This window comes from Anabas testudineus, chromosome 18 (assembly GCF_900324465.2).
Source record: "Anabas testudineus chromosome 18, fAnaTes1.2, whole genome shotgun sequence".
Lineage (NCBI taxonomy): Eukaryota > Metazoa > Chordata > Actinopteri > Anabantiformes > Anabantidae > Anabas > Anabas testudineus.
In genome coordinates, this window is record NC_046627.1 from 2,666,723 (window position 1) to 2,682,682 (window position 15,960).

The 15,960-nt window shown below is 36.9% G+C and overlaps 1 protein-coding gene across 1 annotated transcript; it reads right to left on the reverse strand.

Annotated features, from left to right (window-relative positions):
* Positions 1 to 1,954: 1,954 nt before the first annotated feature.
* On the reverse strand, positions 1,955 to 14,374 carry LOC113168689 (Fc receptor-like protein 5; the record flags this gene model as incomplete). The annotated part of the gene is made up of 4 exons (XM_033326742.1): positions 14,242 to 14,374; positions 13,761 to 13,940; positions 2,261 to 2,524; positions 1,955 to 2,181 (listed from the first exon to the last, which is right to left on the reverse strand). Coding segments are annotated over exons 1-4 (804 nt in total), but the record flags the coding sequence as incomplete, so codon positions are not given.
* Between the last annotated feature and the right edge of the window lie 1,586 nt (positions 14,375 to 15,960).

Genomic DNA, 15,960 nt, shown 5'->3' on the forward strand with positions numbered 1-15,960 from the left:
TTCATCCACAAATTCTCTATTGGATTGACGTCTGGGCTTTGACTCAGTAACTCCAGAACATTCACCCTGTTGTCTCTCCTATCAGTTGCTGAAGCTTGTAACTCCCTCAGAGTAGTCATCAGTGTGTTAGTGGCCTCTCTCACTAGTCTCCTTCACTCAGTTTGTGTGGACGACCTGTTCTAAGCAGATTTAGACATGTGCAATATTCCTATAATTTATTGATGATGGATTTCACTGAACTCTGGGGGGTGTTCAGTGATTTTTTTGTATCCATCTCCTGACTTATGCTTTTCAGTGACCTGTTCTCTGAGTTGCTGGGAGTTTTCTTTTGTCTTTGTTGTGTAATGGTAGCCAGGAATACTGAAGAACCAGTGACAGGACCTTCCAGATACAATTTTCTTTATACTGCAATCAGTTGAGACACATTGACTACACTCAGGTGATCCCTATTTCATTAACTGTGGAACTACTAGCACCAAATACCCGGACCTCTTTTGGAATTAGGTCAGTCATTTTAAAGGGGGTGAATATTAATGCAAACACTGATTTCACCTGACATGTTTTCATTTAATTGACATTACTTTGAAGAAACCTTTGATATAAATTTATATTTTTGTCAAAGTCACCAACTTTTATTGACCATGATTGATTTATAATCATACAATCTTCACATTCTACTGCCATGTGAAAGATAGCAGAAACCAAGAAACATAGCTCTTTGTGAGTATCACAACCTCCCACTTGTATATAGAGCTCTATATGTTTGTTTCACACCCACTATCTTGCACCTTGCTTCGACACTCTGTATGACTGTCGGCTTTTAGTTACACTTGCAAAACTTGCAAAAGACAAATCTGTCATTGTGGTTTGTTTCAGCTCTCACCAAAGTCTAGTTGTTTCCATTACAATGGTCACACTGAATACATATTATTAGCTAAAGCAGAACTTGTTAAAGTTGATGTGGTTTTACACGTGCTACTAAAATGAATGAGTATACTGACTTTGACAAAGACCAGCGTGAGAAACTAGGGATTTTTTACCTGCCGACATTTGAATTTTCTGTCAATCCATTAGATTAACCTCTTTTCCTGTTAAGGGTCATGGGGGAAGCCGGAGAATCGGAGAAGACACAAACTCCACACAGCCAGAGACCTGACTGACTCCTGGATTCAAACATTCTAGCTGTGAGGTGACTGTGCCTCACGAAAACATTTCATCATCTATTTTACAAAACTCCTCACTTTTTAAAAGTCCTTACTTTTCATGTGTACAGATGTTTTCATGAAATGCATGTGAACTGAAATGTCTTTGCATTTAAAAATACTTAATAAATGAACCCATAATTTTTAATATTAATAAACCATGAAAACACAAGCAGTAGAAATTAAAACATAACAAAACTTGCCTGTTCTTTGCTTGATCGGCTGTTTTTGTTGACTTTTTGTATTTAATATTTTGATGTCACTGTATATGATGTCATCTTCATCAACCTTTATTTCCTGAACTGCAACAAATCAAAATGAACCACTAAATGAAATATGAACTCATAGTTTCAGTATAATTGAAGGAAACAGTAAAAAGTAATTTAAGTTAACATGGATGAACAAATGTTAAACAGAATAAAAGCCAGGTGTAAAAAACAGGAGTTAGTATCTCACCTTTAGATTTCTTCCAAACACAGTGTCTCATCAGTAGAATCAGTAAAATCAGTAGAAGCAGAACAAGGACAACAGAAGATATAACAGACACTGTGACGAGGAGAGGAGGAGGGGAGGAAGGTACGTAGGCAGTAGAAGTAGAAGTGGGGGTTGGTGGAGGTGATGTAGTTGTTTTCCCTAAAATTAACCAATTAACATATTAAAATATTGTCACATTATGGATAATAACTTTATTAATATCAAAACAGAGAATTTGAGTTTTCTCCACCCTCCTGACCTGTGACGGAGATCCAGCTGGGTGGAGACTCTCCATGACTGCTGATGTGACACTTGTAGAGGCCTTCATCAGACTTGGTAACATGGTGGATGGTCATGTGACCTGTAGGCTCAGTCCTGATGAGGGAGCCATCTTTATAGAAATCAGCTGGGAGCTTGGAGGGAGGGCTCTTTGTTTGACAGTGCAGAGTGACATCATGTCCCTCCATCACAGGGAGGACAGGACTCTGCAGGATCACTGATCCACCTCAACACAGAGACAAACTACAGCATTTCATCCATTTCCACACAGACTCATCAACACTAACTCCACAGTCTGATCTTACCAGAGACAGTGATGTTGATGATGCTACTGGTTGATCCCTCTCTGGACTCACACCAGTAAACTCCGCTTTCCAGTGGGTCGATGTAACTGATGTTACAAGAAGAACCAGCTGTTCTTCCCCAACCATCTCCACACTGAGTCATCTGTCGTTTGGTTGTGTTCCTCCTCAGTGTCCATCCAGCAGAGCTGTCGTCCTCCTCACAGCTCAGAGAGACGAACTCTCCAACAAACAACTGAGATCTGCTGGGACTCACAGTCAGATGAACTGTAGAAAGATTCAGTATATATATTTTCTCAGAATATTACATTATGAAATAAGTCAGTGGGCTTATGGCAACATTTCTTTAAAATACCAACTAATAGTAAGGTGTTCTTTTTTCTTTCCTTTGTTTGTTTTTGACCTCTTATTAATGTCACATTCTGGCCAGAGTGGAGTAAGTTTATTTTTTCTCTCAAAGACTAATACAAAAGGCTGTGCTTTCCTGAAAATAGCACAGGAAAGCCAAGGGAGTGTAAGGGACATAATACAGTGTTTTATTAACTACACAGAAAGGTTGTTAGCAGTTCAGTCATCACACCACTATTGATGTTTCAGTAGAATTATTGTTACACTCATCGATTGTTTATTGGTTAGTTAGTTCTTAGTTGCTTTTATTAATATGCAGTATATGAAATGTGTTTTTGATTTTGGAGGAGTCTATGTGTTAAAACTAGTCAATTGACTCAGTTAAATCATGGATGTAAATCATATGGCCATTTTAAAACACAGGCTCAGCCCCAAGCACTGTCACTTCTGTCAGTTTGTGAAAAATACATATATGTAACACCTAATATAATAAGCAAAAATCAGTGAACTGACCCTGTAACTCCTTCAGAGAATTAGAGTAGAGGTTTACTAACCTTGTTTAGCTGGGCAGCACAGTAGTGAGGTCACAACTAAATAGAAATATGACATTTAATAATGATATTCATAGAATAATTATGTTACAGAGAACATTGTCACAGCACCACCACCAAGCACCAAATATAAATTTAAACAACTATAAAAAAATTATCTGTCTTCATCAACCTGTATCAATAGTATGATACTGATTCTGCATAATTAATAGTTCTGTGACTCTCTGTATTTACTTTTTTGTGTCCTCATGCACCTCAAAAATAGTTATTTGCTTATTCTGCAAACTGAAATAGCACTGATGTTAGCATTCTAATTATAATAGGTAATTGATCTAATAATTATTTGTATGTAAATTCTTAACATCCATTTAGCCAGCCTAAACCAATTTTATTAATAGGCTTAAGTTAGCCAAATTATCCAATTTACCAAAATAATACAAAGGAGCGTTACTAAAGTTGAAACATTTTGGTAACTTATTTTAATTGAGTTTTATAAAATTGCATTTTTCATTTGTCAGACAAATGAACCTTAACCTGTAACATTTTTGGAGGATAACAATTTTCTTCCTCAGTCTTCCCTCTCTTTGCTTGATTACATCTATTCAATAGAAACAGAAAATAAAAAAATATAAATATTGTTTTACAGCCTGGGATCTGACACCTGCTAATAAGAATTTAATCCTTTGTCCAGATGACACTTGAACATTTGCACCTAAATGTGCACTGGTCACAGTCAGTGGAAGCATCAGCCAATTTTTCAATATTCTCTTCAATTTTTATATAACAATAAAATAAATATCTCTAAAGTGCTTGACAGCACACACATAGTTCCAAACTTTCAGTTAATTATTATTAATCTAATTTGGTTTTACACCTGTAAGATTTTCCTATGTGACAATTGCCATTTGAGTGGGGATTTGAACTTGGGCTATGGTCCCAGTGTCATCTTCTATGCTGTGGTCTGTTAGGGCAGCAACATGAAGGTGGCAGACACTAACAGACTAAACAAACTGATTAGGAGGGCTGGCTCTGTTCTGGGGGTATGTTACTTCACTGACTGAACCCGATCTCCTAACTCTCCTTCAAACCTGATTCTGGGGTACACTCTTTCTCACTGTCACTCTCCTCAAGCTCATTGTTTTCACAGCCTAACTGCTCAGTCTTGTTCATCAATCACATAAAATGTTGTGAAGTGCATTTATTCCCTGTGAGTAAAAAACTGCCTGTCCAAAAAAAAGTCACACACTCTGATATTTTGTTGGACTGTCTTTAGCTGTTATTACAACACAAATTTGCTGAGGCATCATTTTGATATGCTTCTGCAGTGTCACAAAATTTACAGTATTTCTGTCCAGAGTTTCATCAACTTTTCTCATCTTCACAATGGTTTTGACGATGGCAGAGTCAGACTGCAGACTGATCGATGTGGACTTATCAAACCACATGAACTTTATTCATTGCTCCAAAGTTTCAATTTACATTTCATAGACTTGTCCTTAGACTTACAATGTGATGCTTCACTTTAAAAACTTAAAGTGGTGGTGTGGAGGCCGAAATTGTGGTTTGTTGCCTGAGTTTAAACTGTTGATTATATCATCTGTGACATGACTGAATCAAGAAATGTATTTTTTTTTATTTTGCCTTATTCGTGACTTTTTATTGTTTCCTGCAGCCTGCAGATATGTAAGAAACCGAATAGGAAACCCTTCATGCATTTGTGGGGCCCAAGGAGGTGGTTGACTGTTTGCTCTCTGTAATACATGCAGGTGCAGCCATATAGCCATCTGTGTAAGTCCAACCACGTCTCACAAGTTTGTGTGGTTTTTGTCCTTTTGAACAGATGCAGTTAGCAGATATCAGCACAATCTATAATCTATCTAAAAGTCCTAATTCCTAATATCACACTACGTTTACCAGCCCCCCAAAAATGCCCAGGCTAATAAAACCAGTGCTCGAGTACTATGTCACTAGTTCATCTACACAAGGTACTTTGCTGAGCCTTTGCATTAAAGCTGGTAGTTTAATTCATTCTTAACATTTTGACTTTTTTTTTTTTTTTTTTAATTTAGACTTAAATCTACACAAGAAAAAAAAGAATCTTCCTCATGGGCCTAATACCCAATACTGTCATACTATATAAATCATATTTTTAACAAGTTGCCATAGTTTCAAATGCTTCTTTACAGTGATCAATATTTTCCGAAGATAAACTTTTCAACAATTAACATCTATCTATTTTTCTTGTTTCCTATTTTCGTAATCCTGTTTAAAAACATATTATATTTCAAAACTAATTTCTGTACTAAAGGTTTCATCCTGTTCTTCAAGACATCTGACAGAAGTGAAATAATAAAAACTTTAGATTGTACTTACAGAGCAGTCGCTGAATAGATGTTTGGTCCATTGTAAAACTTGATGATGTGACCTGAAAACTTATTTCAGTCACAGCAGTTAGTCCCACTTCCTTCCTCTTTGTACTTGAGTATGTTAGTGTGTAATTTCCTTTCCAGCAGTTGGCAGGAGAGAGCACATTTAGATTTTGTCAGTATTTTACAGATGAACCATGATCACTCTGTGATTATGTTCTCAAGTGTCATCAAGTGAACCTTTTCTGCTACACAGAACATGCGGAAAACATTAAAGAAACCTTCACATATCTACACAGGCCACACAATCATTTTGAATTTGCAAAGTGAAAATTTACAAAATGTATAATAATAAAAAATGTTTATATTAGCAGCTCATCCCTTAAGCTAAACAGTCGGGCCTAGTTGGCACTTGGATGGGAGACTGCCTGGGAATACAAGATGCTGTCACTTTTGGGCAGCAGTAGCTCGGATGGTGGAGCAGTTGTCTACGAACCCCAGGGTTAGTGGTTTGATTCCCGGTGCCTCCTGGCTACTTGTCGATGTGTCCTTAGACAAAACACCAACACCCTGTAGTAGTGCTGATGGGTACTGTCTGACAGCTTTCCCACCACCATTTCCCAGGTGAAGTATTTTATTATGATTTGTGGGAGTTACTTTTACAATAGATTAACATAATGTTAAAAACTTTTCATTAATCATTTTGTCAGCGTTTTTGTTGTCCATCAAGACACAAATGTTTTGTGATGCACGTCCTTATTGACATTTATCTTTTGACCCGGCTCTTGTCGTTTAAGTAGTGACCTGGTTTCTCTGCAACATAAATAAATTCTCGCTTGGCTCATTTGTTGGTTTTGTTGTGTGGTTCTGTGGGTTTAACAAGTTGCTGGATGGAAAAATTGTATGTTTGGTTGTGGTTGACCAATAGCATAAATGCAAAAACTGCAAGGCTATAAACAGGATGGACACCATGCAGTGGAAACAGTACATAAAACCACTTTAGCACTGAGTGTCTGTATGTCTGTAAGAGTCATTAGTTGTTGAGTTATGTTAGTGTAAATTTGAACAGATGTGAAAGCGTGAAGCACCACAGGTCTGCAGGGTGCCTTTCTGTGTGGAGTTGTTCTCTACGTGTGTCCAGCTCCCTCACAACCCTTAAGAGGACAAGTGGTTAGGAAAATAAGACAATGAATAAATTAACCACAAAAATCAATTAGTCAAACTTCAGCTCTGCTCAGGTCGGCACGGTCTTGGGGTGGCTGACATTGTTGCCTCACAGCAAGAATGCACTTTGGTTTGACTACATTGGTAGGTGGTGCCTCTCTGTGTGCTCCCTATGTTAGCCAGTTAGCTATCTTACTAAGATTGGTTAATGTGCTAACTGGCTTAATTGCCGTTGTACATAAGTACAATAAAATTTGATGTTCCAAATCTGACCAATGAAAGATAAAACAAATGAACACGTAAATCATAAAATATCTAATCTCACAACCAGGATGTTACTGGCTCTGCTCAGACATCTTGAGTGGGCAATATCATCTAGAAAAGGTCTGAGATTTTCTCAGACAGTGATGCAGTGAGTCAAAATGCTCTCAGTGGTGGAGCAGTAGAATGCCTCCAGCATTTTCACACAGGTTTGTTTTGAGCAGAATCCTTAAAAAGTGTTGAAAAAAATTTTTGAAGGACTGTCTGAAGTTTCATTTTTGAGGACTCGTAGTCATTATAAGCTTATTATACTACTGTAGAACAACATGTTAGTAGTTAGTATTTAGAGTAAATATTCCTGTTGGCTCCTTTTCGGCAAAGCAGAACATTATTCTGTTACGAACAGACTAACAGGACGAACGAGTAAGAACAAAAAAGATATATTTATTAACAAAGTGCAGGGGACACAGGGAACTAACACAAACCAACAAAGTATCAAATGAAAGAGACCCGAACACACGGTGCTAACTACAAAGTGACAAACCAAACCCTAGACCTGACATACAAAGTAACAACGAAAACTACACACTAATGTGGACCAAACTAACGAACAAAGCAGATGTACAAAGTAACAAACCAAAATCGCTGCAGTAGGCAGGATAGACGGAAACAAACATACAAAACCAACAGGACAAAGTAACAACAAAAAAATCCTGCATAAACGCAGACCCAACAAATCAAAACAGACAAACCAAAAACAGACAGGTGCCTCACAGACAAACAAACGAACGAACAGACCGACCAGAGATGTGGAGGAGTAGTGTGCAGAATGAATGAATTCAGGGTGAAGGCAATGTGTGAGTGGAAGTGACAAACCAGCAACGAACTGAGGACTGAGGGGTGCTTTTAAAATGGAGGGAGTCACAGGTGAATTGAGTCTGTAATCAGTCCAGAGTGTGGAGAGTGGGGGAAGAGGAAGTCCATATATGGGTGTGTGGCAGGAGAGTGAGACAGAACAAACAAAACCAAACCAAAAGACAGGGGCAGAGGGAGGAACTGTAACATATTCTTTCGCAATTATAAAACTGTTTCCTTGTTTACTTACTGAATTTTTTTTTTCAAGAACCGCCTGGTTTCATTTTGCTGCAGCTGCTCAAGTTTCATGTTTAAAATCCTGACATGAACTTTATTTTGGTGTTTAGATTAAAATCAGAACAGATCAAATTTGAATATTTGTGTTGTGTTTTCGTTTTCATTACAGTTCCACAAATGATGTTTCTGAAATAATCATGGTCATAGTCACACAGGCTAAATGGTCGAATTCTGCTTTTTCTTTGTAGCCAGGTGTGTTTCACCATTAATTTGAAATAGTTCCACAGCTTACAGGACCAAAGTTAGTTTTCATCTTAGATACTAACTCTTTTAGTCTCTGGTCCTATGAAATGGTCATCCCCAGCAGAGGTGGAGACCTGCTCCATCATATCCCAGTTGATGCAAAGCGGGTGTCTATTCTGTTCCTCCTGAAGTCTATCATCATTTCTTTCGTCTTTTTGGTTTTGAGGGACAGGTTATTGTCTATGCACCACCTGGTGAATGCCCTCACTTCATTCCTGAATACTGACTTGTCTCCTCCAGTTATTAGGTAGACCAAAGTGGTGTAGTCTGCAAATTTGATGATGGTGTTGTAGGAGTGGATGGGAATGGGGATGAAGGGGCGGGAGTAGCTCAGGTGGTAGAGCAGTCATCTACGAACCCCATTCCTCCTGGCTACTTGCTGAGGTGTCCTTGGACAAGACACCAAAACCCTGTAGTAGAGTCAACATTTACTGTCTGTCCAACCACAATTTCCCCAAGCAGATCAAAAAGTATTTAAAAAAAAAAAAAGAAGAATGCATTCTGTGGGGGCCTGTGCAGAGTGTGATGGAGGACGAGAAGTTGCGTCCGAACTTAACATTTTGTGATGTTAATTTGTGATTTTATTTGGTCTAAGTTTAGCAAGTATGTGTGACTTGTATTTATGCAACTTTAGGCCAGCCTTATGCATGTCTTTGCATAAATATCTGCCACCATTGTTTGTGTTTTTTTGTCCTGTAATTGTGCTTCCTTGTTTTTCCTCTCCACTGCCACCTAGTGTTGCTTAATGAGGATTTGTTGGATTGTGTTTATAATTCAACATACTTGTAGGTTTTCTATATACAGTTCTCTAAAGACTTAACTTCACTATGTGTAGTATCTGGAGATGCTTCATGTTAATTTACGCTATATATCTACTTTTGAAGTTGTACGAACTAGTACACTAACTAGTCTACTAGTAATCTGTCATTATTGCAACCTTATTGTTTATACAACCTCAGCACCTCTAATACATAATATTACATATGTAGTATTATCACATACTACATATATTACACACACAAAAAATAGAAAAAAAAAATATGTAATTTTTTTCAGATAAAGAGTGAAGACGTTTAACTGTAAATAAAACACACTGATGTCTTGATCTTCTGACCTATACGTTAAATATTTAAACTTTTCTTAAAACATAGATTTGGGACTAAGGCTAAACCAGCTTAAAAATATGTTTTGTAAACATTTAATCCCATATTACCATATCATATATAGTAAATGTAAGTCACCATAGATTTATTTGAAGCTTACATTATTTCATGAAGATTATTAGATAAATGTTTCATATTGAAAAACAGCATGATAAGAAAAGTACTTTGATAAAGTTCATTTCACCATAAAACTCCTCTGAGGCAATACAAACATTTCCATTAGAACTCAACACGTTTCCACTGTCATTAAAACACGTTAGTGACAGAACAATGACAGCTGTTAATTACAATACGAACACACCCACAGCAGAGAGTGAACTTACTGAGCTGATCATTATCATTAAATCAACATAAAACGAAACTACTTCTTGGTGCTTCGGACCTGTCTTGTGCCCATTTTATCGCTTTCAGTGGAAACTAGTTAAACTGCTGTGAGTTAAGCTGGAACTTGTAATTGTAATCAAGTCCTTGTATCTTTCAGAGACCATATAAAGAAGCCCAGAAATCTTGCAGAGTGGAGCCTAGTTGCCATCATGTGTGATGGTCTGTAAACAGGGATTAAAGAAGATCTTTTTGTACTACATAGTTTTATATGACAGTAACTTAGCACTATGTTTTTAATGTAAACATTTTCATTTTGGATCGTCCTAAAATGACTCCATAATAGAATGTACTCATCCATGTCTTACAAGTAGCAACCGTGTAAGTCACAAAAATGGGATTAAGCAAGTTTAAAAAGGAAAAAAAACAAGCCCCAGGAGAAACAACTTCACTGAGACAGTGGTGAACCTCCTTTCCTCTAAAGGAAAGGAGGTTTTGAAGGACTGTCTGAAGTTTCATTTTTGAGGACTCGTAGTCATTATAAGCTTATTATACTACTGTAGAACAACATGTTAGTAGTTAGTAGTTAGAGTAAATATTCCTGTTGGCTCCTTTTCGGCAAAGCAGAACATTATTCTTTCGCAATTATAAAACTGTTTCCTTGTTTACTTACTGAATTTTTTTTTTCAAGAACCGCCTGGTTTCATTTTGCTGCAGCTGCTCAAGTTTCATGTTTAAAATCCTGACATGAACTTTATTTTGGTGTTTAGATTAAAATCAGAACAGATCAAATTTGAATATTTGTGTTGTGTTTTCGTTTTCATTACAGTTCCACAAATGATGTTTCTGAAATAATCATGGTCATAGTCACACAGGCTAAATGGTCGAATTCTGCTTTTTCTTTGTAGCCAGGTGTGTTTCACCATTAATTTGAAATAGTTCCACAGCTTACAGGACCAAAGTTAGTTTTCATCTTAGATACTAACTCTTTTACCAGCTAACTGAATTTGGAAGTGAAGAGTGGAAGAGAAGGAGGCTGGCAGACTAGGTAAAAGAAAATGATTTATTTCTCATTAAAAGTTTGCTTTAGCTTCATTAAAGAAGTCCCCTGAATCCCAGTTCAGTTGAACTTTTGATTTCTGAGTCATTCAGAGTGGGTACTGATTAAACCTGTTTAGTGTCTGTGTTCAGTGTCTTGGCACAGAGCGAATGTCCTGAGGCAACAGGAAACAAAGTGCATTAAACAACTCCTGTGATCACTGCAGCAGAGAACATGCTTTACCTCACATTTGGAATTTAAAACAGTTTCCTCATTCAGTCACATGTGTTGTTAAAAAGCAGCAGGTTTTATCTGCTGCAGCTGCTCAGAAAGATGTGGCCAAACAATTAAAATTACAAACATACACTTCCTAGTTATGGTCGTTAACTTAATGTTAAGGCTTGGACTAAATAGAAATCTGAAGCATGAAGTGATTACAGTAGTCTTGCTTTTTTGGGATTCTCTAGCTTTACTGAAGCCAACGTTGGCGATCCTGTAAAATTAGTCTCACAAAGTGGGTCCACTATTAAGAACTTCCACTAGTGTGACTGTTCATATGTGATGTGTTTGGGTAGATGCTGACCAATAACTCCTGTATCAGAACATGTAGATCAAACTGCAACCTCTGCTAAACATCTGCATTGAAACCTGATGAGTTACTGTTTTAATGATCCACTCATTATTTATCTCATCCCTGAAAATTAACATTTTCAGTTGAGTCATAAAAACATGATTATTGTGATGTGTGATGAATAATCATGAAACTGATTATTAGCTGATCATAAATGTCAACTGCATCAACATAGAGTCTTCAGTGATTGTGGGGTGATCATTGATGATCATCTGAGTTTTACCAACCACATCTCTTCTGTCTCCACATCATGCAGATTTACCCTCTTCAACATCAGAAAGATCAAACCCTACCTTTTGGGGTATACAGCACAACTCATGGTGCAGGTTCTGGTTATATCTCAGCATTTTTGATCAGACCTCTGCACTGGCTTCCGGTAGCTGCCCTCATTAGGTTCAAAGCCCTGACTCTTGCCTACAACAGCACCAGCTTACGTGAGCTCCCTCATCCAGGTCTACAATCCCTCTCTCCCACTGTGTTCTGCCAGTAATCGATGTCTTGTGGTCCCCTCACCTCAAAAGATTTCAGTTACAGTTACTGAGTTTGAATCAGGTGTAATCAGTGATAAGACAGGTAAGTTAGTGTTTTTATCACTGATAAATGAAAACTTTCCTCCTGAACAGTTTGAGTTGTTATAACATGGAGGATCTTTCTCTCACGTTTGGGTACTTTGTTCAGTGTCACTTGAGTCTTTGTCCTGAAGAATCAGGAAAATAAAAGTCACAAACACAGAGAGATGAAAGTAGAAATACTGTGAGTATTTTCACTGACTGTTGTACTGAATCAGTGATAAAACGTTGATAAAATCTTTTACCTGCTCATTTGAAAGTCAAAACAGTTTCCTCGTCGAGTTCCAGGAGCAGGTTTTAAAGAAGCAGCAGGTTTTATTCTGATCTGAAACATTAGAAAGAACAGAGTCAAACCAGTGTTCGCCTAATTATGTACAATGTATACAGCGTCTCATCTTGAATGTTGAACCTATGACTTCTGTTTCTTGCATTTCTATTTTTTTTTTTATTGTGTCTCCATTTACCTTTGTCTTCTCTTTGTCTTTGCTGTCTAATCAAACCAAATGTTTCCACTTGTAGAAAAAACATAATATTTTCAATATGACAAATATTGTCATACAAAAAATGTAAATGACTTTGTCTGAAAATATACAGGTGACTTTTTAAATAACCACCAACAGAAAGACCCAACATTAGAAACAGGTTCCTTTTTATTCCTAAAACTTTTGGTTTATTTATTTCTAAACCAGATGCTGAGACATTTACAGTCTCGCCTGAATTATTGTAATTAACTGTGATCTTCACCAGAGCAGTTTACTCTGTTCTGTTTCTGCTGGGTATGAATTATTAATAATGACTGAGACATATGGTCAGGATCATGTAAAACTGTATTTAAAAAGAAAATTACAGAAGTTACACTCAACAAACAATTTCCATCCATTTTCCAACAGAATGACAACTAATGTAAATTAGACGATATACACATTTAGTGTATGTGTGGTTTAGAGGCAGAGGGAAATGCTTAGATCCTGAATGGAACATTATTGTTATTTAAATTGACTGAAATCAGTTTTTGTATGTCTTTGAACATTCTCAGTCATTGAGGTGAAGTTCTCTTGATGTTGAGTGATGGTAACTGGACTTCCTTCTTGTTAGGTTGACTCATTTCACTACTCATCCAAGTAGCATCCTCAGTCTGGGGAGATTTTTTTAGAAACCACAAATTTATCCTCCAGGTTTGTTTTGCCTGGCTTGAGTCTTCATATGTTTTTGTGGCTAAACCAGTTTTTCCCAAAATTGCAGTAGCAACTGCACTTGTTTCAAGTTTTAGTAGACATTTCACCTTCAATCCAGAAGGCTTCATTAGTTCAGAACTGATAAATATGCTAAAAATTAATACAGAATATACAGTAGAATATGAGTATATCACGTTACATCAAGTTTTACATTACAGATTTGAAAGTGATGATTTTTGTATTTTATTCAGAAAAACACTGAAAACACTCAAAAGAAACTCAATCAACAGTGTCAGTTGTTCCATATTTATATATTTTCAGTTTCTCTAAATCCTCTTTTTTTATTGTTATGTGACAGTAGGTGGAGAAAATTCAGCAGTGCAGTCATTTCAGAGTTGGTGAAGTTCAGATTGTGCAGGAGGTCGTTGGTAATTCTTGTCAGAACAATATTTTCTATAGATCACTACACCACCACCACCAACAACAACAACAACAACAACAACAACAATAACTGACAGACCAACTATCAGACCAACATTTGTTTCAGTGTTTCCTCCACCCTTGCCACCTCCACTCTTGTCTCCTTCATCCTTGTCTTCACCATCCTTGTCTCCTCCATCCTTATCTCCTCCACCCTTGCCAACTCCATCCTTGCCTTCTCCATCCTTGTCTCCTCCACCCTTGCGTTCAGCTGCATCACCTGCAGATGAGAAGCAGCAGTGAGTCAGCAGGTGTCAGGTAGGTGATGAGTGAAGAACACAACAGAATCCATTTCCTCTTCAAACTCCTGTCAGACATTATCTACTGCACTTTGATCCCATCACTCATACCAGCTGTTTTCTACAAAGTCTCATCAACACCAACATCTGATCTGTGATGTTTCACTCTCACATCAACAACCAGGAAGCAGCTTCAACTCTGATCCACACACACACACACACACACACACACACACACACACACACACACACACACACACACACACACACACACTAACTCACCTGGGTCAATGACTGTCAGGGTGATGTTGTTGATGAGCTCAGGTTCACCTCCATATCCAACATAACACTCATATTTTCCAGTATCATTGATGGTGACGTTCTTCAGAATCACAGAAAAGTTTCCATCTTTCATCTCTGGATCTTCCAGCACAAGTCGATCACGAAAAAATTCATGATGCCTGTAATTATTTATTTTCCCATCTTTGTAGAGGAAGACAAAACCTTGTGACTTGAGGTCAGGTTTGATCCACCGTAACATTACAATTTCAGCATCTCTGGAACCGTGACACTGAAGAGTGACATTTTCTCCAGGTTTAGTTTTTATCTCTTGCAGATCTGAAAAAAATCCACCATAAAATATTCAGTAAATCTGTGATACAAGTATTTTAAATATTTTTTTTTATATATTTAAAAGACAAGAAAAAAAAGAAAATTTTATAGAATATATTTTTTCACTAATATTCAACCAGCTGTTCCATTTAACAATAGAAATGTACTGACATTGATCTCAGTTTATCACAAAACACTCAATTATCTGAAATAAAATGAGACCATGTTTTAAAAAGTCACATATTTTATATCACAAATAGACTCTTTATTTTCACATATGTAATAAATTAAAACATATTCAAGTTCAAACCTGCTGTAAAATATTTGTATCCTGAGCTCATCTGTAGTTTCCAAACATTATGGACAAATTACTTACTCTTACTGACTCTGAGCTTCAGGACACGTTTTCAGTGCTAATGCACCTGGATATTTATAGAAATCATCATCACATGACAACCTCAGATCTACAATCTGCACATTTAACATAAACATGAAAAACAACTTTACAACAACATTACAAGAAACATTCATTTCTCTCTCCAGTGTAAAAGGAGCAGCATAAAATTATTCATCAAAAACCACAGAATTCAGATCCCTGAAGCTTCGAGCTCTGTTAAAGCAGAAGAGACAAAGTGTGAGGAAAACCTAACACAGACCTGATAAAAAAAAACGTAAAAAACAAACAAAACACTACAATAACTTGACCCAGAATCTGCAGTTTATCAAACAGAACCTGTACGTTTCCCTATAAGTTAAGGAAGTTTCTCAGCTTCATTCATCTATCATCTGGATAGATTCAGTTTTCAGTGTATCCACTCACACAGCTTACCTCCAGAGACAGAATAAACCAGGAAATAGGTGATGAGCCACATCGATAAAGTCCGTGTTAAAGTAAACATACTTTTACTAAAAGCACATACTTTAATTAAACCCATGCAGTTCAGAGTAAGTGCTCCTTGATACAGATGATTAGGTTATTATACTAGTGAAAGGCGTGAACTTCAGCACTTTCTTTTTCTCTTCTTTGATTGTTTCTCCACGCCCAAACTGCCATGTGATTTACAAGAAGACACAAACAGGAATCTAAAACAGATGTAGATTATCCGGACTGGCAACAATATGATGCTGAAATATGACAGATAGTCTGCAGCCAAGAATTTCCTGACCTGTAAATTAAACTATGATAAAGGTAAGAAACACTTAGACCTCAATGACACTGTAGTACACTGTACAAATTGGGACATGCTCTAAATTTAAGTATTTTGTAATAGTTTTATAGTACTTTTATGTTGTTTTGAGAGACACCAACTAAAAACCTAAAAATCAATCAGTAATGCAACAAACAACGCAATTGAAAAGTCAAACACGTTGACATTCTTATCTTCACCT